Raw genomic sequence first — 24,986 nt, forward strand, 5'->3', positions numbered from 1 at the left:
GGGACTACAGTGGGATGAGGGCAGAGTTGGCTAAAGTAGACTGGAAACACAGACTAAATGGTGGCACAATTGAGGAACAGTGGAGGACTTTTAAGGAGCTCTTTCATAGTGCTCAACAAAAATATATTCCAGTGAAAAAGAAAGGCAGTAAGAGAAGGGATAACCAGCCGTGGATAACCAGGGAAATTAAGGAGAGTATCAAATTAAAAACCAATGCGTATAAGGTGGCCAAGGTTAGTGGGAAAATAGAAGATTGGGAAAATTTTAAATGACAGCAAAGAATGACTAAAAAAGCAATAAAGAAAGGAAAGATAGATTACAAAGTTAAACTTGCGCAAAACATAAAAACGGATAGTAAAAGCTTTTACAGATATATAAAACGGAAAAGAGTGACTAAAGTAAATGTTGGTCCCTTAGAAGATGAGAAGGGGGATTTAATAATGGGAAATGTGGAAATGGCCGAGACCTTAAACAATTATTTTGCTTCGGTCTTCACAGTGGAAGACACAGAAACCATGCCAAAAATTGCTGGTCACAGGAATGTGGGAAGGGAGGACCTGGAGACAATCACTATCACTAGGGGGTTAGTGCTGGACAGGCTAATGGGACTCAAGGTAGACAAGTCCACTGGTCCTGATGAAATGCATCCCAGGGTATTAAAAGAGATGGCGGAAGTTATAGCAGATGCATTCGTTAGAATCTACCAAAATTCTCTGGACTCTGGGGAGGTGCCAGCGGATTGGAAAGCAGCTAATGTAACGCCTCTGTTTAAGAAAGGGGGCAGACAAAGGCAGGTAACTATAGACCGGTTAGTTTAACATCTGTAGTGGGGAAAATGCTTGAAACTATTAAGGAAGAAATAGCGGGACATCTAGATAGGAATAGTGCAATCAAGCAGACGCAGCATAGATTCAAGAAGGGGAAATCATGTTTCACTAATTTACTGGAATTCTTTGAGGATATAACGAGCATGTTGGATAGAGGTGTACCGATGGATGTGGTGTATTTAGATTTCCAAAAGGCATTCAATAAGGTGCCACACAAAAGGTTACTGCAGAAGATAAAGGTACGCGGGGTTAGTGGAAATGTATTAGCATGGATAGAGAATTGGCTGGCTAACAGAAAGCAGAGTGTCAGGATAAATGGGTCCTTTTCGGGTTGGAAATCGGTGGTTAGTGGTGTGCCACAGGGATCGGTGCTGGGACCACAACTGTTTACAATATACGTAGATGACCTGGAAGAGGGGACAAAGTGTAGTGTAACAAAATTTGCAGAAGACACAAAGATTAGTGGGAAAGCGGGTTGTGTAGAGGACACAGAGAGGCTGCAAAGAGATTCAGATAGGTTAAGCGAATGGGCTAAGGTTTGGCAGATGGAATACAATGTCGGAAAGTGTGAGGTCATCCACCTTGGGAAAAAAACAAAAAAAGGGAATACAATTTGAATGGGGAGAAATTACAACATGCTGAGGTGCAGAGGGACCTGGGGGTCCTTGTGCATGAATCCCAAAAAGTTAATTTGCAGGTGCAGCAGGTAATCAGGAAGGCGAATGGAATGTTGGCCTTCATTGCGAGAGGGATGGAGTACAAAAGCAGGGAGGTCCTTCTGCAACTGTATAGGGTATTGGTGAGGCCGCACCTGGAGTACTGCATGCAGTTTTGATCACCTTACTTAAGGAAGGATATACTGGCTTTGGAGGGGGTACAGAGACGATTCACTCGGTTGATTCCGGAGATGAGGGGGTTACCTTATGAGGATAGATTGAGTAGACTGGGTCTTTACTCGTTGGAGTTCAGAAGAATGAGGGGTGATCTTATAGAAACATTTAAAATAATGAAAGGGATAGACAAGATAGAGGCAGAGAGGTTGTTTCCACTGGTCGGGGAGACTAGAACTAGGGGGCACAGCCTCAAAATATGGGGGAGCCAATTTAAAACCGAGTTGAGAAGGAATTTCTTCTCCCAGAGGGTTGTGAATCTGTGGAATGCTCTGCCCAAGGAAGCAGCTGAGGCTAGCTCATTGAATGTATTCAAGTCACAGATAGGTAGATTTTTAACCAATAAGGGAATAAGGGGTTATGGGGAGCGGGCAGGGAAATGAACCTGTGTCCATGACCGGATCAACCAAGATCGTATTAAATGGCGGAGCAGGCTCGAGGGGCCGTATAGCCTGCTCCTAGTCCTCTTTCTTATCTTCTTATGTTTATAGTATTGCCATACTGTAAACTTCCCATCACATACCATTGCAATTTTTGCAGGAGGATGTTGAATTACAAGCCGGTTGAAGGACGGTACATTGAACGTCAACCACCGAATGTTGATGTGTGAGAAATGTAGGGGCCGTAATTGGTGGAGGTTGTGCCCGCAGCTGCCAAGGTTGCGCCGGAAATGTAGTTTTTTGGGGTGATTCCTCCGGAACCGCCCATCTGCCGTTCATATTCCACCCGGCGGGAGATTGGTCGTGCCGCCTGCCCATGCTGGATGTTGCAAATCGCTCATTTTGGTGAGGGATGCTGGCCTCAGATCGACCTGCCGCCCCCCAGAAGGACCACTGGCAAAAAGCAGGTCTGAGCTGGCCGTGAGTCGGTTGGCAGGGAGAAGGGCTCTGAGTGCTGCACATCGCGGGTATGGTGCAGATTCTGCAGCATTATGAGTGGGACTGCTGGAAAAAAGTTTGCTGGATGTTGCTTTAGTTTATTGTTCGTGCTCATGTTTAATTGGTATGTGATAAAAGTGACTAAAATGTGTCTAAGTTGATGGAAACTTTTTTTTTTTACCTTGCTGGCACACCTTCATTTAGAACCACAATGACCAAGACCAAATCATTATCAATAACTCAAAAGTATGCAGCATGTCACATTTTGTACAGCCAAGTCATGTGGATGGGAAGATATTTGTGGTAAAACAGATGACCTGAGGGACAGATGTGTGTTTCTCACATGGCACCACACATGACGTTAAAATGAGACACTGACCAAGAGGGTCAACAATGCAAGTGTATTTACAAGTGCACAATAACAAAGGTTATATAACATTATTACATTTAGGAACATTTCCACTACCAACACCCACCCTCTATCTGGCACCACCACCTCTCTTCCCCCCCTTGCAGCGATGCCCAAGCTCCTCTTCTTTGCCCCTCCTACACCGTGGCATCCCGCTCCCCTGCCCCTCATTGCCTCTGGTTGACAAGGTTGTGCAGGAGGGCAGCGGGATCTCTGCAGACATGTGCATGTTGGTGAAAAGGCAGGGGAGGTGACCGAAGGCGCCGGGATTTGCTACTCCTCCGGACCTGTCTGCCTTGAGGGTGTGAGGTCGGGGGCTTGCACTACATGGCCAGAAGCCATCTCGTCACATCGCCTCAACTGTCTCGGTTGTGCGCTCCAACACAGTAATGAGCCGGTCCATCCTGGCATCATGTTGCTGAGTGAACGTGGCGATGCTGCCAGCTATCCCAGCCATTGTCTGGAGCATATCACGACTTATCTGCACGCTCGTCCGTGATAGCTGGATCATCTCCTGAATTGCAGAGAGCGGTGCTGCATCCTCAGCTGGTTGCTCGCTGCTGGTGGGTTCAGGCGCCTTGCTTGCCTTTGCGCCACAGCCTCTATGCTTGGTCGAGCTTGCCAGTATGGACTCCGTTCCAAACCCCACGTTGCGGCCTTTAGCCCCTTTGCTAATACCCCTCACACACACTCCCACACACACACACACACACACACATCTGGTGCACAACCTTTTTGCACAGGAGGGGGGCAATACATTTTTACTCACTCTGACTGCCGCCACCAAATCGTTCCAACGTTTTTTGCATTGGTCCCCATCCTGCACGATATTGCCCATTGCGGACACGATCTCAGTGATCTCCCTCCAAATGCATCGGTATTGTGGTGGTGGAGACTTGCCACCGAGCATCCTGGGTGAGGTCTTTATACCTGCGCTCCACCTCCATTACTCGCTCTTCCAGTTCCTCTTCATTAAGCCAGGGAGCTCTGGGCCTGGTTTTGATAGTCACCATTGCAGATTTTTGTCCACCCATCGTCAATGATTAAAGGAATGGCTGCTCAAGACTTTGTGGCTCTCAATTTACAAGACGGTCCCCTCTCCAACTCACACTCTCCTCTTTCCAACTCACAGCAGCAAGAGAATGGTGTGCCTTTAAGCGCATGTGCAGATGTCCCATCAGCCTCAAACGTGGCCGAAATGACGTCAGGTAGGTGAAAAGACTAAAAAACAAATCTCGCGCATGCGCGTTGCAGGGCCTCCAAAGTTTTCCGATTCGAGAGGCCTGCACCTGCCGCCCGCCAACTCCTGCTGCCTATCACTGACGCCCACACAACCTCGCCGAAAACGGCTCCTGACAGGACCCGGCGGCACTGGGTGGCATAAAGGTAGGTACCGCCAGGGAACCGCCGAAAAATTGGTGGGCCTTACCGGACATCAATTTTGGGGCCGTAGAGTTGTGTGCATCAGCTGAAGGATGGTACTTTTGACTGGAGGCTACCAAATAAGGCAAGGTTACTTCCAGTATGATAAAGAGAATAGTGTATAAATAAAAATGTTTTCCTTTGTTCAGGCAGCACGAGAAAGGACACATGCCTACGTTTGTGTGTTCTATCTGTGAGTACACTCTGCTAGTAAATTGCTTTTTATATTGAAGTTAAAGAATAAAATGATTATAACCATAGGACTGAATTTGTTACTACAGGCAACTCTCGATTATCCGGGTCCCTCAGGGATTGGGCTATTCCGGGTCAACGATTTTTCCGTTAGGGCGAGTTTACATTTATAAGTTAAAACTTTAATGAATAATACAATCAGCTACAAACAGTAACAAAAAATGAACATTACCAGCATGCATGGACAGGTTCTGTGCTTGGTTTGCTGGTACGCTGGTGAAGTTAGCAGTCTTCTGATTAAAGTCTGTGCCTGGAACCCAGTGCCGGCACTGCCCCCGTTCCCAACACCAGCGGCGGCCGCGAGAGACAGCGGCTGCAACAGCGCACACATACACACACCAGAAAAGCAAGGGCAGAGGAGGGTGATTTTTATGGTGAGTGAGAGAGAGTGTGTGAAAGACCCTTTGGCAGGTCGTCCCGGAGTCCACCCAGTGCCGTGTCTTTTCGGCCCGGGACAGAAGTGGCCGGTACGGGGTCCCTTCGGCCAGGGAGAGAGAATGTGTGATTGTGAGAGAGAGAATGAGCAAATACAAATGCGCACAGTGTTTGGAAGGTGATTTTTCCAAATTATTTGAGGCTGTCTTTTCACTTGTTAGCAACAGAATTTTAAATCCCGTTACAACGGTTTTCCGTTGGATTCGTGTACGGACAATCGAGAGTTGCCTGTAATCGGGTGAACGACAGACGGCTGTGTTGGTGTGTATTTGTGCATAGCGGGAAACGGCCTCCTCCTCCTCAGCTGCTCACTGTATAGCTGGTGGTGAGGTTGTGCAACGTTCAGAAGACCACCACAAATCTTAACAACCGCTTCGCCGAGTACTGCAAGGCTCCTCCAAAGCGGTCCAGGGAGCGGAAGCGTTGTTTCAGCACACCAATATTCTGCTCTAAGAACATTGTGCGATCTTCCTGCTCTGCTACACAATGGATTGGCAATTTGTCCACATGATTATTGTGGCTGTCCACACGGGTGGTGACAATTTAATATATAGAAAATTTTGAATTTTAGGCATTATTAACAGAATTACAACAGGAGTCATCCAGAATGGCAACAGACCAGATTAGAAAATAGACTCAAATTGAGAGACATCTTGTGGATTGTATTCTTCAAAGGAGATATCTGCTAATTCAGGAAAGGGAATGATGTAGCCCAGATGCCTTTGCCTGAAAATGTTCTTCAAATTCAAACTCGTCTTCTCCTCATCTTTCTCCTATTCCAAAAAGATGAAGAGATCTACCCAGAGATCAGTAAAGTAACATCTGGTTTTGAATGAATCAGTCACAGGCAAACATATAATTACCTCAGGTGCTCTGGACTCTACTATAACCAAAGTTTCCTACATTACCACAGTGGCTACACCTCAAAAAGAAGTACTTAATTGGCTGTAAAGCTCTGGAACATCCTGAGGTCGTGAAAGGCACTGTATAAATGCAAGTCTTTTTTTCAGTTGATGCCAGCACTGCAACATATGCCCCAGGATACTGCTACAGCCGGAGGAAGGGCAATAGTCTTTTTGCCATCATCATAGAACTTTCAAATGCTGAGGGAACAGCACTGGAAGCAAGGAGATTGCTATGTATCCCATTTATTGAACGTTCCTGGGAGCACTGTTTTCTTGCATTCAATTCCCTTGGAGCTGCAGGCTTGCTTCTGTGTAGTATTGGAACCCAAAGTACCTGTAGCTGAGCGGATCAGGTTTGGACATCATTTTAATTAGAATTGTCTTCCAGTGAACAAACATCCATATGCTCAGTCTCGAGCAAGCTCCTCCACCTACAGTGGGAAGGTTTTGCAGTCAGCACTCTTGTTGGATTTCAGGACCAACCACAATTTTCTGCAGTGCTAAGGCTGATCAGATTATCTGAACAGTAACCAAAGAGCTCTGGTCACTTGATCAAAACCAGCATTTGATGCTGCCAAACAGGTTGCTCAAGGGAGTCAACTGAGACCAAAGTGACCAGCATAAGCCTGAGGACACTGACACTGAAGTGTGGAGAATAAGATGGGTTAAAGTGCCATCGATGTAATAACAAAAGCTCATCAATGTTGCACATCTTGAAATTTTTCACTGCAAGGCAGTTCCCAGACTGAACTGGACTTTGTCTGATGTAGGAAATAACAAAAAAGGGAAGAAAAATCACTTCCAATGTAAGGAAGCAAAGAACGAAGGGCATGACCCAGAAGCAGGCCTTGTACATAGAAGGAAACCATGGTCACTTTTTCCGGTCGTCTGCGTGTCCTCCATTTAAAGGAACCTCTGCTCATGGATGGTGGGAATTTTGTCGGTATCTGAGGCTGAATAAATGAGGAACACACTGACACAGACAAAATAGAGCTTTAATCTGTAAACTTTCCCCTTCTTTGAAAGAAACTCAAGCTACCTACAGTCTGTTCTTAGCTCAAACTCACTTAATTCAAATGTTTGATATTTCACATTTATTAAATATTAAATTACCATTTTTCTATGTTATTTACATTGCTTATTTCAAATTACTGAATAACTCAAATTATCTGCACAAAATATGCAACTTTGAATTATAAGTAGACTGCATGGGTTCAAAATTGTCCCTCGCCCAAAACAGGGCACACGCACCCTGTTTCAATTATTTTTAGCACAACTGTGGTTGAAATTGCCTCTTGAGCGAAATTCCAATCTGTTGTATTTTTTTTATTCGGATCCAGAAGTCGTTCTTAATGGGGGCGGTGACTACACGAGAGGGACGGATACACGGCGGTGGCAACAACTGAGGGACAGAAGTCGGGGGCGGTGCGGAGTTACCGCCGCGATGACATCATCGTGGCGCCGCATCACCACGGCTCTCCCCTTCACTTAAAGGGGAGAGCCTTCGCGATTTTAAAACTTCGGTCCACTGGGCCACCAGGGAGGAGGTGACAGGCTGCCTGTTTGTGGCCCGGTCGAACCTGGGAGCATAATTGTCAGGCCGACATAGCAGTCGGCTGACAAAAAAAAACATGGCGGCAGCGGCAGTGCATTCTCCCCTTTAAGGGAAGCTGCACCGCTTTGCAGAAGGCCACAGCCTCACTGGACCACCAGGAAAAAACAGATTTTGGCACCGTCAGGCGGGCAGAAGATTTTCAGAGTGAAATTTCGCCGTCGGGGAGGGGGTAGATCGGCTTTGTGCACAGTGGTGGCGCATTTAACACGGATCGGCGTCAGCAGAGCGGTAAGGAGGGGATCAGGGCACGGCCAGGAAACCTCGGAAGGGCAATTGGGTTATCAGCGGCTTCTCCACTCCGAAGCTTGGCCGCCAATTTGCGGTGGCAACAGGCCTTAAGGAGAGGGGCAATTTCGGCCACCATATATCTATACCGCTTTATTAGGACCAGTTTGATGATTATGCACTCCCGGCACAGAGTCTCACCTGCTGACAATGCATAAAGGGAATTCACATGGGCACGATTCACGATTTTCTATCCAAAATTGCAATGAATAGAAAATTGTGGTGAGTGTATATATAAATTCCCAATATACATTCCCAGCATCGTAAGCACAAAATCATAAAATTTAATGTAACTTTTTGGGACTTTTACCTACAAGGCCTAGAAATGGTTTTGTTTTAATTTAGGTTACGTTATTGATATATGGTCAGATTTATTTTATAAAGATTATCTCCCAGAGATGCACAAGCTCTTTAGAATAATCGATTAGGAAGTTTTCTAAGTGGGATACTAGAGACACCAGCCATCATAAATATCATATTGTTTACTTTTACATGCAAATTTAGCTTTGAGATGTGAGCAATTGCCACCATTATATAGATTGTATTTTAATTCGATGGCCCAGAATTTCTAGGGAAAATAAAGACGAGTTCACGATGCATACTGTCGTTACTCCGTTTAAACACATAGAAATTTGTGGTGAGGAAGGATGCTGTGAGTTATGAATCACCACAAATTGCTGCCGATTTGCAATGTTCCACGTTAGCCTCGCAAAAGCGAGAGCTCACCATCAACTTCCTCATGAGTGTCAAGAAATTGCTGGATTTGCGCAGAAAATACAAATTAAACTCGCCACAGAAAGCTAGGGCTTTAACAACGTCTACACTCTGTTAATGCGGTGATTTATGGTTCCTGACATGCAATTCAATCTTGGAGACTCAGAAAGGGAACAACTGAAACTGTGACATCTCACTGCAGATAAGAAATTATTCCTAGAGGTTTTTTTCAATTTTAAATTAAATGTTTTTCTTACTTTTGCTTTCTGTCTCCCTTATTTCTCTCTTTTAATCCAATCTTTCTCTTTATTTCTCTTTCTGCATCTAATCTGACTCGAATTCACCCTACTTCCTGCTCTGTCATTCGCTCTGTTTCTTTCTCTATCCCTAAATGTCTTGGTTAAGGAAATAGACTATTGGTCCCGTCACTCACCAAGGTCCCAGATGTCCCATTTCCTTCATTATCATTCGCACTTCCAGCATTTTGTGACAAAAATAATTAGAGCTGATTGGTGAGGAAAAAATACAATTCATGGCGCATATAGCGAGATGTCCCAATCCAGCAAATTCTGGGCAATGTGCTTGGCAGGGAGTTTAACTGACAAGACATATAGGTGCTGGATACTTCTGCAACAAGGCCGCTTCTTATTCAAGCTGGTAACTTTGATTGGCAGCTCAGCAAGCCAATCCACAAATCGCATAATGAAGGGAGCAGGGTCTAAGGACAGTCTTTATTTTTCTCACTCTGGAGGGACAATCTGAGATAGTGTGATTCAGTCATAAACACACATACAGGCTCAAGATGGCAATGAACCCATACTGCTTGTAGTTGAAAGAGATTATCAGTTAAAGAAAGAACTTGCATTTATATTGCATCTTTTACAACTTCAGGATATCCTAAAGCACTTCACAGCCAAAGTACTTGTTGAAGTGCAATTGCTGTTGTAATATGAGGAAACACAGCAGCCAACGCGCACAGTAAGGCCCCAACAAACGCCAATCAGAGAAATGCCCAGATAAACTGTTTAGTATTGATGTTTGTTGAGGGATTAATGTTGGTGAGGACATTGGGATAACACCCCTGCTCTTCTTTGAATAGTGCCATGGGATATTTTATATTCACCTGAGAGGGTAGACAGGCCCTCAGTTTAAAATCACATCCACACGACAACACTTGGCACCTCAGTACTAAACTGAAGTGCCAGCCTACATTACGTGCTCAAGTCTCTGGAGTGGGGCTGTTTATGGACAGTTAGTGAAGTTTGTATGGAATAGTGGCAAAGTCTTATATTTTTATGTTATGTTAGATTTAGTACTGTGATGTTCTATGATGATCTGACAAAAAAGCAATTGCATGTTGAGATTGCTTCTGAATGTTTACTCAGGCAAGAACAAAGAATCTTGCAATAAAAGCAACTGAGTCAACAAATCATATGAAGACGGAAATGAGACTTTCTGTCCTCTGGGGTAAGTGTCATTTCCATCATTCTATATCTAACGTAGGGGAGCACCCACATGTGATGTTCAGGACCTGTTATTTTTATCTCACGTCACGACACATGTGTACATACATCAAAACACAATTATTACATTACATTTTCAAATTGTCTTTTTATAATTTAATCACATTTTGTTGCCTACACATTAAAAAGGTGACCACTACCTTCAAGTACATATTGTTTTGCTTGTATTCCTCATCACTGTCAGCTGTCAGACACAGAAGAAGATTCAGTATGAAACTTTTTCCTTTTCCTGTTGAATAAAACAATTGATTTAGAATGTTTAATGAAGCTATTTACATATCTAACAGTGTCATCTATGCACTAACATATCTGACCAACTATCATACTGTTGATGTTTACTACACAACCAACAAAACATTTAAGTAAGAAATGGATTAACGGCTGTTCTACTATTATTTGTGGTAAGCAAATAGAATCACAAGAAATATTGGGGGAGAAATTGCGGTAGCGCAAAAAAGTACGCAAGGGATTCCGACGGGAACTTCTGGTTTAGTGTACCAGGAAGTAAGTGGACTGCTAAATCAAGCGCTACCACTTCCCTTGGAGCTCTAAAGCCGGCAAGAGGGGCAGTAGCAGTGCAGCGGTGCCCAATGTCGAGGGAAGCGCTGCCGGGAACAAAGGCTCCTTCCCTCCCTTAAAGGGAAGGGCCATCGCTGCAGGCTCTGCATGAAGTTGAGGTCCCTCGTCACTGACAGCAGCTACGATCCGCGACGATCAGCCCCAAGCACTCTAACAGAGTGCAGGACTGATCAATCGCGATACATCAAGATGATGCAAACTCAATCTAAGGGGTAAAAAAAAAATGTTCATTATATATCGCTCCCCAAGCGGCAGACCTCCCTGACTACGCTGCCTGCAGCTGCCAGTGTTGACGCGCGGCAATGCTGCAGGGGGCGGAAACGGAGGTGAAGTTCGGGTACAGGGTGTTACTGGGGTGATGCGAGCACGATGACGTCACGATATCTGCCACCTCAAACCTCAATGGGAATTTCGCGGACATCGGTACTCTCAGTCGGTGGTGCCCTGTTGTCCCCTCAGAGGCACTAACGGGAGACACAAAGGATGTGAATTTCTTATTTTAGTAACGTGTGAGGGAATTTTTTAAAAATTTAAGTAGATTAATACATAAAGAAATTTTGAAAAAAGTGTGTCTGAGGCTAGAAAAGTGCCTAAAGCTGTGAGCCCAGTTCTGCAAACACACCCTATTGTCCCACCAAAGTCCTCCCATCCTAGGAAGACCAAGCGCCACAGAGAACCAGCAGTCCCTGACTTCCTGCTCAAACACCGCATCAAACTCCAAACAACCTTTCTGCCACCCTTATCTATCGATCAGTGCATGACCCAGTCTCCAACTGCCAAAAAGAGTCCTCTGTCTGCTAATACATAGTAATTTCACCCAACCATCTATATGATGAGTAACATGCATTTGTGAATTTGAGTATCCTGTGATCTTTTGGGCAAAATCTTCTTTGACCCGACATCACTAACCATGTCTCGCACGCAGCAGGAGGCTTATCAGAGAATCACTGCTAATGGCATGATGTCTCGGGCAACGTAACCTTATATATATCATGGCTAACCTAGATTGGTAAAATGTGAATGTGATGGAATGCTACATGTATTTTTATGTTGACCAGATATGTAAACTTTGCAAATAACATTAATCTCCCTGCCATGAGAAGTGATTGGGTCATTTCTCTTTACCGTACTTATATTCATACATCCAACTCCATTTGGAGATTAAATAAATTAAATAGAATGGAAGGAAACAAAGAAAGAACAACTTGCATTTATACAGCACCTTTCATAACCTCAGGGGAAGTTCCAAAGCGCTTTACAGACAATGAAGTATTTTTGAACTGTATGTACCAGTTCTTTATTTTCTTAATTTCAAGGTTTTTTTGTAGCAATCCTTGCTTTATTTAGGATTTATTTTGCCAAATAATTTCAACATTTATTATTTTGCACTAACTAATTGCATATTCCTTTATAACAAAATACTGGTTGTTTCAGGTGTAGAAGATACTGAGAACATTTGACTTGAATTTTATTTACCATTTTGTGACAGCATGGAAATCTTAGTATGGTTTTCTTCAAATTCCTTAATAAGGCAGTTGATGTCTCCTGTAGTATCTCTGATGCCAAGCCAATCCACTGCTTTGCTTGATAAAGTTTTCACTTTATCTTCAAGTTCACGATAAATAGTTTTCAGAATGTGCTGTGCAAAATCCACATCTACAAAAAAAAAGTGAACATAGATTTAAACAGACCCAATTAAACAGACCTCTTAAACTCACACGCAATAAAAGTTGATGATCACCACAATCTGCAAAAGATTAAGGCTATTAAGAGCTAATTTTGCAGTCCAGTCGAGGTTTGGGCTTGCAATGCATCCCTAGCTGTTATCACAAATCTAGCCAACTGCAGTGGTGAGGCAATGAACATCTAATCCCTGTTTCAAGCCTGACGAATTGTACATCACAGCTCAACGTTACTGCACAATATAGACAAAGCTCAATATTGCTGACACTTCCTGGCCAGGCTCAGACCTTATGCTGTTCAGGTGTGGCTTCCGGCCAAGAGATTGTGAGCACAGATCAGCCCCATTTTAAAAAGGACGCGTGCGGCAGGATTTCCATCGGACTTTTCCAATCACCGTTGCTTTGGCGGAAGATCATTGGAAATTCTGGAGAAACTGCATATATGGCGGTTTCTCCAGGGTTTTCATCAATTTTCCGAATTTACAATAGGAGATTGGGACAACTCAGTGGAAATTCTACCTCTTGTATTTTAATGCAGCAAAGTGCGAGGTAGTGAGATTTGCATGCAAGAATGGCAGAATGTCACATTTCAGGATTTTTGAACATTTCTCACAAAAAGGATTTGGAAAAAAGACTCCTATTTAAGGGTGCATTTTAAAGCAAAATGTATTTATGTTTTTAAAGAAGAGACTGAGATGAAAGGTGGTTAAAATGACAGGTTTTGAAATTGTTTCCCCAAAAACTGTATAGAATAAACAATTAGTTCATCTGTCTTGGTAACTAATAAAACATCTCACAACTCACTCAGCAGAATTTTTACTTGTGAGTGGGTTCAAGTGTGGGGGTGTGAGGGGGGGGGGGGGGGGGAGCGGCTGCACGCTAGCGAATCGCCATCACGAACGGTCAATCAGTGCGCTTTCCACTGCATCTTTAACTTACTTAGGTCACTTGACTGAGCCATGTGGGTTTCCCAGCCAACTAAATGGAGCAGGTGTGATGACGTCATGGATGACTCGACTTCAGCGGCAGTTGACAGACGAGAGCTGGAGGCTGTTGGTGGCGGTCCAGAGGTGCCTATCGGTGTTACAGTGAGTAGTTCGACTTTGACTGTGAGGGTACAATCATTTAGAGGCAGCGATGCAGTCTCAGCACCAGAAGGCTGCACCCAGGATCTTTGATTCCTCCCTGGGCATTCTCCTCTGGTAGTGAGGTAAAGGAAGGAGGACCTCTTCCCTGGTGACGGCAGCAAGAGGCCAGCCACTGAAATAAAGAGAGCATGGCTGGAGATTGTACAAGAAGTGCGCAGCCACTCCTGGATTCAATGCAGAAAGAGTTTGAATGATCTCATGTAGTCAGGAAAAATGAGTGGAATGCCACATTCAACTACATCCTCATGTGCGTGTCACTCTGCCTTCCCAAACCTACTCCTGCACCGTCACTCCTCACACCAACATACCTTGGTGCATCCATCGCTCAGTCTCTATGCATCTACTCACATCCCCATCTGACTGCCCACCACTGACACTGTTAATATGGATTCTTTTTCCCTCAATCTGTCTCAGCGAATACACTGACGCGAACACCTTCTTGCATTTTCTGTAAAAGACCTTTATTGAAGATTCTCCGGCCGGGACTTGTCAAGACAAAGGAACACTCTCAATCAGAGCCTGTTTACCTTCCTCTGGACAAGCCCCTTTACAGTGCGAAAAGCACAGTAGTTATACATTTTCAAAACATAACACATTTGATCAGCACTTGGTCTGTCCACTCCTTTTCTTCCCCCCCCCCCCCCCCCCAGAGTATGTTCAATGGCAGGCGAGGAGGACTCCTAATTAGAGCTGGCCCCGAGGTCAGCTTGTTTATAGCCTCATTAAATTCTTCTTCTTTATCAGTAAAACCTATTTCCCTCTTATCAGTAAAAAGCATTACGTTATTCTCCCCTCCTTATTAGTGAAAACCATTACGTTACCTTCTCCTATCTGTGATTGCTTTTTCTTTCCCGTGACCTGTGTTTAACCTCAACTCTCAGTAACCCCCTTTTTTTCTGTTGATTCTGCAATGTCTGCATCTTGACATTTCTTTAGCTATTTTCCCATGATTTCCTATCTCCATCCCTCTGCCACATTTACAATCCTTCTGTATCCAATCCCCCTCATCCTAATGCAATCATAGAAAGTAATGCCACAGAAGGAGGCCATTTGAGTCCTTCATAGTCACCCTCTACAGATGTAGCACATTCATCCCTACACTCATTCCATCTTTCGCTTCTTTCTTTCCCTTCTTGCAGAGAGCACAAAACAACAGGGAGAGACTGAGAACCAGAGGTGGCCCTTCAATTTACACTGCATTTGATGCCAGCAGAGCAGGATGCTCTGGAATTAAGCGGAGGTGGAGAGCTGCTGGAAGTGGGAGATGGAGAGAGGGGGACCTCCCAGCAACCTGGTGACAGAATTAAATATCTTACAGCCACATGGCATACAACAGTCACTCGTGGTGACTGATGTCAGTATCCAGTAAAATATCTTGTACATAATGGTAACGTTAAACATTCTGATCAGAGTTCTAGTTTAAGAGCCCGAAATTGATGATGACTGTTTCTTGGCGGTATTCGGGCGGCCCTTCATATTTTACAGCCCGCTGCCGCTGAGATCCTCCAGCGCGAATTTCATGAAAATGTAGTGGGCGTGGGTGGGCGGTGCAGGCCATTAGACTCAGCAAAAATCGGAGGCTGAGTTCTGCGAATGCGCATGTGTCTGTCAAGCTCCGCCCCCGTCCTCCGTCGGCCCCAAACCATTCACTCCACAGGAGTGCAGAAAGCGATTAGGAACATGGGATAGTGAAAGACTTGCTAATAGCATCACCATCCAGGTTCCAGTGGTCACTATGGTGTTGCTTTATTGTCATTGAAGGGGCTGAGGCCTGAGACTGTTGACTTGTCTTTTCTCTGCTCCGGCACAAGCTCGGCGAGGGGGCCGAGAGGGAGGTGGAAGGATAAGATAGCAAGGGAGGTGGAAGGATAAGAGAGCAGGGGAGGAGAGAGAGAGAGAGAGAGAGAGCCTGGGGAGAAGAGATAGCCTGGGGCGGGGGAGGATAGAGAGAGAGAGAGAGGCTGGGGAGAAGAGATAGCCTGGGGCGGGGGAGGATAGAGAGAGAGAGACAGAGAGCCTGGAAGGTAGGGGGGGGGGGGGGGGGAGGAAAGAGAGCCTGGGGTGGGGGGAGAGGTGAGTGGAAGAGAGCCGGGGGGGGGGGCGGGGAAAGAGAGCCGGGGGGGGGGGCGGGGAAAGAGAGCCTGGGGGGGGGGGGGGCGGTGGGTGAAGAGTCAGAGAGCCTCTGGGGGGGGGGAAAAGAGCGAGAGAGAGAGAGACTGGGGGGAGAGAGGGAGCGAGAAAGAGAGCGTCTGGGGGGGAAGAGAGAGAGAGGGGGAGAGAGAGAGGGCGCCTGGGGCAGGCGGGCGGTGGGGGTGGGAAGAGAGAGAGAGAGAGAGAGAGAGAGCGCCTGAGGTGGGGGGGGAGAAAGAGAGAACGAGACACTGAGGGAGAGAGAGAAAGGGAGAGAACGCGCCTGGGGGGGAAGGGGAGAGAGAGAGAACGTCTGGGGGGGGTGGGGAAAGAGGGAGAAAGAGAGAGAGAGAGAGATTGGGGGAGAGAGAGACAGCGAACCTGCGGGGGGGGGGGTGATATGGGGGGGGGGCGGGGGAGAGAGAGAAAGTGTGGGGGGTTGGAAGAGAGCCTAGGGGGTGAGAGCCTTGGGGGAGAAAGAGACTAGGGGGGGGAAGAGAGAGAGAGAGAGAGAAAAAGAGAGAGCGTCTGGGAGGGAAGGGGGAGGAGAGAGAGAGAAAGTCTGAGGGGGGGGGGGAAGGGGAGAAGAGAGAGAGAGACGAGGGGAAGAGAGAGACGTGGGAGTGGGAGAAGAGAGAGAGAAACGGCGGGGGTGGGGGGAAGAGACTAGTGGAGAGAGAGAGAGAGATAGAGCGCTTTGGGGGTGGGGAGGGGGAAGAGAGAGGGAGAAAGTGAGAGAGAGAGCACCTGGGGGGAAGGGTGGATGAAGAGAGACAATCTGTGGTGGGGGGGAGGGGGAGAGAGAGAACCTGAGGGAGGGTGGGGCAGCAAATGTGAGCCTGGGGGGGGGGGCGAGGGGGAGAGAGAGCGAGAGAGCTTGGGGATGGCGTGGGGGGAGAGAGAGGAGAGAGAGAGCGGCGCGCGCCTGGGGCGGGGGGGAGGAGAGAGAGAGAGAGAGAGAGAGAGAGAGAGAGAGAGACACGGGGAAGGAGAGACAGAGTCTGCAGGAGAGGGGGGAGGGAGAGAGAGAGATGGGGAAGAGAGAGAAAAACAGGCAGGGGGAAGAGAGAGAAAAACAGGCAGGGGGAAGAGAGAGAGAGAGAGAGAGATCAGACAGGCTGGGAAAGAGAGAGACAACGAACCCTGGGTGGGGCGTGGCGGAGAGAGAGAGAAAGTCTGGGGGTGGGGAGGGAGGAAATGGGGGGGTGGGTGGGGGAGGGAGATAGAGAGAGAGACGGGGCGGGGGAAGAGAGACATACTGGGCAGTGGGGGGGGGGGGGAGATAGAGGGGGAGAGAGAGAGAGGAAAGAGAGTGAGAGAGAGACAGAAGGACAGGTGTGGAGAGAGAGCCTGGGGCGAAAGAGGAAGCCTGGGCGGGGGGGGGGGGGGGGGGGCGAAGAGAGAGCCTGGGAGAGAAAGAGAGTGTGTCTGGGCGGGGGCGGGGGGGGGGTAGGAAGAGACGGGGAGAGGGGGGGGGAGAGAGAGAGAGAGACACGGGTGGGGGGGGAAGAGACTGAGGGAGAGAGATGGAGTGCTTTTGGGGGGGGGGGGGAAAAGGAGAAAGACAGCCTGGTTGGGGGGGAGGGGGGGGAGAGAGAGAGAGAGAGAGACACGGGTGGGGGGGAGTGGGTGGGGGGGAAGAGACTGAGGGAGAGAGATGGAGTGCTTTTGGGGGGGGGGGGGGGAAGGAGAAAGACAGCCTGGTTGGGGGGGGGGGAAGAGAGAGAGAGAGAGAGAGAGAGAGAGAGAGAGAGAGAGAGAGAGAGAGAGAGAGAGAGAGAGAGAGAGAGAGAGAGAGAGAGAGAGAGAGACACGGGTGGGGGGAGTGGGTGGGGGGGAAGAGACTGAGGGAGAGAGATGGAGCGCTTTTGGGGGGGGGGGGGGGAGGAGAAAGACAGCCTGGTTGGGGTGGGGAGGGGGGGGGAGAGAGGGAGAAACTGGCGGACGGAGAGAGACTGGGGTAGAGACAGACAGGCGGAGAGAGCGAGGGAGAGAGCCTGGGGGCGGGGGGAGGGGCGAGGAGGGGACAGAGACACACTGGGGGAGAGAGAGAGAGAGAGAGAGAGAGAGAGAGAGAGAGAGAGAGAGAGAGATAGACTGCGGGAAAGGGAGACAGAGAGCCTGGTTTGGGGGGAGAGGGGGGAGGTCGGGGGGGGAGGGAGAGAGAGAGAAACAGACAGGGGGAGAGAGAGAGAGAAAGCGAGCAAGCCTGGGGTGAGGAGGGGGGGGAGGGGATGGTGGTGGGGGGGGGGGGGGGAGGGAGGAAAGAGAGGGAGAGAGACTGGGGGAGAGAGAAAGAGAGAGTGAGAGATTGTCATGTATCTTACATTATTATATATAACTGTATCCTAACATGCTATACATGACTGTAATAAGATATGACCTGTAACCACCAGCATACCTTACCACCAGGGATGCACTTGCAAGAGACAGGTATATAAGGACAGGTCTCATGCAAGTGCAGCATTCCAGAGCTGTGAAATAAAGGTGCAGGTCCAGAGTGACCTTGACTTCACTACATGCCTCGTGTGAATCTGTACTGAGGGGACAGGACTTTACTGTGGTGACGGGTTACGGGATTACAGAATCCACAGAATGGCGAACAAAGGATCAGATGAAAAGTACAATGCGGGAGACAATTGGGAGGACTTTATAGAAAGGCTCCAGCAAAGCTTTGTAACCAAAGACTGGTTAGGCGACAATAAGGCAGACAAGGGAAGAGTCCATCTCTTCACCAGCTGTGGCTCGAAAACAAGCTTTAATGAAGGATCTGTTGGCACCCGAGAAACCAGCAAGCAAGTCGTTTGAAGAATTGAGCACACTGGTAAGGGACCACCTGAAGCCAGCGAGCAGCCTACACATGGCCAGACACAGGTTCTACAACTACAGACGCTGTGTGGGCCAGAGCATACCCGACTTCGTGGCAGAACTTCGGAGGTTGGCTAGTTTATGCGAGTTCTCCGATGAACTGAGGAGAGAAATGCTGAGAGACTTTTTCATTGAAGGAATAGGCCACGCAGGCATATTCCGAAAGCTCATAGAGACCAAGAACCTGACCTTAGAGGCAGCAGCACTGGTCGCACAGACATTCTTGGTAGAGGAAGAAGCAACGAGGTTGATTTACAATGCAGGTACGACAACTAACGAAATATTGGAACAAGAAGTTCACAGCACTAAACAAGCTGCTACCCTCACACACAGACAAAACCGGGAGAACAGGTTCTCGACAGCAGGCAATAGCCATCAAGGGCCACACCTCATCAATCCACAATGCGAGCAATCAACTACAAACTGAGAGAAGCTCAAGAGAAAGATCAGCCAGACGCAGCTCATTCTTTGGGAACACTTTGAACAATGGAACAGGTCTGTGCTGGAGGTGTGGGGGTGGGCATTCAGCAAGGGGATGTCGATTTCAGCAGGCTGTTTGCAGAAATTGTGAATATACAGGGCATTTGGCCTGCATGTGCAAAAAAACAGCAGCTCGGCTGGTATATGAATCGGATGGGTCGGAAAGCGGACGAGAAGATGGTGGGGACAGTACCCGGGACACCGGTGTACAGCGGGTCAACACTATCAATGGCCGCTGCTCCTACAACAGGATGCCTCCTATAATGATGAGGGTCCTACTCAACGGGATATCTGTCAACATGGAGTTGGATACGGGAGCAAGTCAATCTCATGGGCGCTCAACAATTTGAACAACTGTGGCCGCATAAGAGACAGACCAAAACTCACAAGGGTCGACACCACACTAAGGACCTATACCAAAGAATTCGTACCAGTCCTCGGCAGCGCCATGCTCTCTGTCACACACAAAGGGACAGTGAACCGACTTCCTCTGTGGATTGTCCCCGGAGACTCCCCAGCACTGCTGGGGAGAAGCTGGCTGGCAAAACTAAACTGGAAATGCCATGTCATTAGAGGAACGGACCTCCTGCTCAACAGTTATAAAGCGATTTGAACATCTCTTTCAGCCAGGTGTGGGCACTTTCAAAGGGGCCAAAGTCAAAATCTACATCGCACAGGATGCTAGACCAGTTCATCACAAGGCCAGAGCTGTACCCTATGTGATGAGGGAAAAGATTGAACACGAACGAGGCAGGCTTCTGCGGGAAGGCATTATATCACCTGTGGAATTTAGCAACTGGGCAAGTCCCATCGTCCCAGTCATGAAGCCTGATGGATCCGTATGAATCTCTAAGGATTACAAATCTACCATAAACAGAGTCTCCCGACAGGACCAGTACCCGCTGCCCAGAGCGGAGGACTTATTTGCCACATTGGCTGAAGGTAAACTTTTCTCAAAATTAGACCTCACATCTGCATATATGACGCAAGAATTGACCGAGGAATCCAAGCTACTCACCACCATCAACACACATCGAGGCCTTTTCATGTACAATCAATGCCCATTCGGCATCAGGTCAGCAGCTGCCATATTCCAGTGCAACATGGAGAGTCTGCTCAAGTCCATCCCGGGGACGGTTGTATTTCAAGACGACATACTTATCACGGGCAGGGACACCGTCTCCCATCTCCGTAATTTGGAGGAAGGACTAAAGTGGTTGGATCGGGTAGGCCTACGAGTCAAGAAATGCAAGTGCCTGTTTCTCGCACCCGAGGTTGAATTTTTGGGCAGAAGGATTGCCGCTGATGGAATCCGCCCAACAGAGTCCAAAACAGAAGCAATTTGCCTGGCACCCAGGCCCCGGAATGTCTCAGAACTGCGCGCCTTTCTCGGGCTACTCAATTACTTTGGGAACTTTATGCAGAACTTAAGCACGCTGCTGGAGCCTCTCCACGTACTACTCAGAAAGGGGTGCGATTGGTTTTGGGGGCACACCCAGGAACGCGCCTTCAATAAGGCACGCAACCTTCTGTGTTCCAACGGTGTTTTGACTTTCTTTGACCCAGGTAAAAAGCTAGTTCTCACATGCGATGCGTCAGCGTATGGGGTCGGGTGCGTTTTGCAACATGTCAATAGTGCGGGCAAATTACAACCCATAGCTTATGCCTCCAGGTCACTTTTGCGGGCGGAGCGCGGGTACGGAATGGTAGAGAAGGAGGCGTTCGCATGCGTGTACGGTGTCAAAAAGATGCACCAATACCTTTTCGGGGCCAAGTTCGCGTTAGAAACTGACCACAAGCCCCTCCTATCCGAGAGCAAGGCAATAAACGCCAACGCCTCGGCGCAAATTCAACGGTGGGCACTCATGGTGGCGTCCTACGACTGACTATACCATAAGGCACAGACCAGGCACAGACAACTGTGCCGACGCGCTCAGCAGGCTACCCCTGGCGACCACGGAAGGGTCTGACGAACAGGACTGTGAGATAGTCATGACAATCAATGCCTTTGAGTCCACAGGTTCGCCCATGACGGCTCGCCAAATCAGAGCCTGGACGGCCAGCGACCCCACGTTATCCTTAGTAAAAAGATGTGTCCTACGGTGACTGGGCAGAGGCTCGCGATGCCTGCCCCGAGGAATTAAAACCCTTTCACAGGCGCATGCATGAGCGATCACTACAAGCAGACTGCCTGATGTGGGGCAGCCGAGTAGTCATGCCTTTGCGAGGCAGAGAGGCATTTGTCCGGGAGCTCCACCGCGAGCACCCAGGGATTGTTCTCATGAAGGCCATAGCCAGATCCCACGTCTGGTGGCCTGGTATTGACACGGACCTGGATCTCTGCATCCGAAGGTGCACCATTTGTGCCCAACTCAGCAATGCCCCCAAGGAGGCTCCACTGAGCCCCTGGCCTACCAAACCGTGGTCGCGGGTGCGTGTAGACTATGCGGGCCCATTCATGGGCAAAATGTTCCTCGTAGTTGTAGATGCATTTTCAAAGTGGATCGAATGCACCATTTTAAAATCGAGCACAACCTCCACCACTGTGGAGAGCCTCGCAACCATGTTTGCAACGCACGGAATCCCGGACATATTGGTCAGTAAAAATGGGCCGTGCTTCACCAGCGCAGAATTCCAAGACTTTATAATTGACTACGGCATAAATCACATCAAGAAGGCACCGTTCAAGCCGGCCTCCAACGGCCAGGTGGAGAGAGCAGTGCAAATCATTAAACAAGGCATGCTTAAAATCCAAGGTCCCACGCTGCAGGGTCGCCTGTCGCGACTGCTGCTGGCATACAGATCTCGTCCGCACTCATTGACTGGGATCACCCCCATGCAATTGTTGATGAAAAGGACTTTAAAAACAAGGCTCTCATTAATCCTCCCAGACATGCACAAAATCGTTGAGGCAAAACACCGTAAGCTGACTGAGTTCCATGATAGAAATTCGAGGGGGAGATGGAATGAGATAGGGGACAAAGTGTTTGTACTAAACTATGGCAGGGGTCCCAAATGGCTTGCAGGGACAGTAACGGGCAAGGAAGGAAACAGGCTACTGGTAGTACAAATGAACAATGGCAAAACCTGCCGGAGGCATGTAGACCAAGTCAAAAGCAGATTTACCAACAACACTGCAGAACCAGAGGCAGACTACAATGTGAAACTCGCACCACACCTGGTGGACAGACAGAGGGAACAACCTGAGGAAAGGGCAATCCCAACAGACAGCCCGGTGAGTCAACAACAATCACACCAATCAAAACAGACAGCCCAGGCGAGATACCAGCAACCACACCCAAAGAAAAACAGACACCAAGGCAAACAACTGAACCACAACTCAGACGCTCCATGCGAGAGCGTAGACCACCTGAGAGACTGAACCTATAAAGACAATAAGGTCTTGGGGGAGGGTGATGTCATGTATCTTACATTATTATATATAACTGTATCCTAACATGCTATACATGACTGTAATAAGATATGACCTGTAACCACCAGCATACCTTACCACCAGGGGTGCACTTGCAAGAGACAGGTATATAAGGGCAGGTCTCAGGCAAGTGCAGCATTCCAGAGCTGTGAAATAAAGGTGCAGGTCCAGAGTGACCTTGACTTCCTTCACTACATGCCTTGTGTGAATCTGTACTGAGGGGACAGGACTTTACAGAGATAGACAGAGAGACTGGGGCGGGGGAACAAAGTCTGCGGCGGGGGGGGGGGGGGGGGGAGGGGAGAGAGTGAGCGAGACAGAGTGGGAGAGAAGACAGAGCCTGTGGTGGGAGGGGAAGAGCGAGAGAGAGAGAAAGCACCTGGGGGTGGGGAGGAGAAAGTGAGAGAGCCTAAAGGCCCATGTATCCCAGGGATGCATGCGATTTGCAAGCAACCCTGAATTACGTGAGCTGGCCCAACCAATCACAAAGGGGATTCTCGTAATGCTTATGGGGATTTAGTTTGCGAACGGATTCCCAATAAGCATAATCGAAAATACAGAAATAATTTTTCACACAATCTAAATAAAAATAAATCACATGTTTAAAATTAACAAAAATACAATTAAATTAAACATTTATTTACAACAGTGACTACATTCCAAAAGTACTTAATTGGCTGTAAAGTGCTTTGCGACGTCCGGTGGTCGTAAACGGCGCTATATAAATGTTAGTCTTTTCTTTTAAAACAAAAATTTCCAATTTTTTATTAATAAATTTTACATTTTTTAAAGGGGCCAAAAATAACAAACTAATTTGAAAAGTTATTGACTGTTTAAGTGATTTTTAAAATGTTAGTTTAATATTTATTAAAACCCTTACGCTGGTAAAAGGAGACCCTGTGCCTGATGTTACCAGGCGTAAGAGTTTCATGGGCATTCGCTGAGCAAACAGTCCAGCTCTCCGCCAGCCGAAGTCAATTTCCTACGGATGCGGATGATGTGTGAAACTGAAATTACAAATCGCAAATTCCGGGTTTTCGCAGATGTGAAAACCGGGGACTTGCGGGACACACTGGGGGAGAGAGAGAGAGAGCGCGAGAGAGCCTGGGGGGAGGATAGGACAGAGACACACGGGGAGAGAGAGATAGACTGGGGGAAAGGGAGACAGAGAGCCTGGTTTGGGGGGGAGACAGGAGAAAAGAGAGACAGAGCCTGGTTGGAGGTCGGGAGGGAGGGAGAGAGAAAGAGAAAGCGAGCGTGGGGCGGGGTGAAGAGAGGGAGAGAGAGACTGGGGGAGAGAGATAGACAGAGAGACTGTTCAAGGTCATAGCCCCGTAAAATCCGGCCACGGTTCAGCCCCCTCCTGTGAATATAAACCGAGTTACCGGAGATCAGTGGCTCCAATGGGGCTCCAGCATTCGCAGGGTCTTGAATTCTCTCGATCCAGAAGTTACCAGAGGCCATCAGTTCCTGCAGCCTGGTCTTGAGTTCTTGGACGAAGAGTTTGAAAGTGTCCTCGCTCAGTGGGTTGCTTTCCTCAAACTCAACTACGATGCTCCCTGATTTTATTGCTCTCACGAACAAGCCATAAAGTCCCGCCAATTCTGTAAGGGTATTGGATAAACCCATTGAGTGCAATTGTCTCAGAACGTGAGCACTCGCCCCTGCTTTAGCAATTGGGCAGATTATCCCGCCAACAGTCCGAACGAAGTTATCGCTGATGCTGACAGATAAGCTCCCAGCTCTTAAATTCAGTGTGAAGTTAGAATGTGCGTCCTCGCCGACCCTTACTCTTCTGGCAAGTGGTGAGCCTGAATCTGAATCCGCCGTCGCCATCTTCACCCAATACAATCGAGCAGAGATCTAAGATTGGTGATTTACTGTCTGATCTCAACAACCCAGTTTACACTCTGCCTTTCTCGCACCCGAAGAGACAATTTCCTGGTTCAGTCACTGCGATGCAGGAAGTGGTTTTGCCGCCAAGCCTTATTGCAGCTGTGACTTAGAAAGTACTTACCATGATAACATCACCAAATAAACAGCACCAGAGCCATGGATATTTTTGCTAAAACTTTATTCAGGAATGAAGCAATATATACACACAATCCCCGCCTCCCCCCAAAATCATTTTTGTACAACAACAACGCATTTATAAGGTCATCAGGGGAGACTAGAACTAGAGGGCATGATCTTAGAATAAGGGGCTGCCCATTTAAAACAGAGATGAGGAGAAATTTCTCTGAGGGTGATAAAGCTGCCTCAGAGAGCTGTGGAAGCTGGGACATTGAATAAATTTAAGACAGTTTCTTAAACGATAAGGGGTTATGGGGAGCGGGCGGGAAAGTGGAGCTGAGTCCATGATCAGATCAGCCATGATCTTATTGAATGGCGGAGCAGGCTCGAGAGGCCATATGGCCTACTCCTTTTCCTATTTCTTATATTCTTATGTTCTTATCATAGGCAGTCCCTCGAAACGAGGATAACTTGCTTGAACGCCAAAAAAGGATGAGT

The 24,986-nt window shown here is 47.7% G+C and overlaps 1 protein-coding gene across 5 annotated transcripts in view; it reads right to left on the reverse strand.

Annotated features, from left to right (window-relative positions):
- The window catches only part of LOC139243544 (uncharacterized), a 333,845-nt gene extending 309,417 nt beyond the window's left edge, over positions 1 to 24,428 (reverse strand). For 4 of the 5 annotated variants that reach the window (XM_070870793.1, XM_070870792.1, XM_070870790.1 and 1 more), the window contains exons 1-4: positions 23,861 to 24,428; positions 13,356 to 13,676; positions 12,211 to 12,390; positions 10,296 to 10,384 (exon numbers count right to left, since the gene is read on the reverse strand). In XM_070870793.1, coding sequence (XP_070726894.1) covers positions 10,296 to 10,384; positions 12,211 to 12,390; positions 13,356 to 13,676; positions 23,861 to 24,311 — 1,041 coding nt within the window. In that variant the 5' untranslated portion in view covers positions 24,312 to 24,428. The remainder of the gene's footprint in view (positions 1 to 10,295; positions 10,385 to 12,210; positions 12,391 to 13,355; positions 13,677 to 23,860) is intronic. The other variant, XM_070870794.1, reaches the window with a different exon arrangement.
- Between the last annotated feature and the right edge of the window lie 558 nt (positions 24,429 to 24,986).

The sequence above is a fragment of the Pristiophorus japonicus genome, chromosome 2, assembly GCF_044704955.1.
Source record: "Pristiophorus japonicus isolate sPriJap1 chromosome 2, sPriJap1.hap1, whole genome shotgun sequence".
NCBI classification, from domain to species: Eukaryota; Metazoa; Chordata; class Chondrichthyes; family Pristiophoridae; genus Pristiophorus; species Pristiophorus japonicus.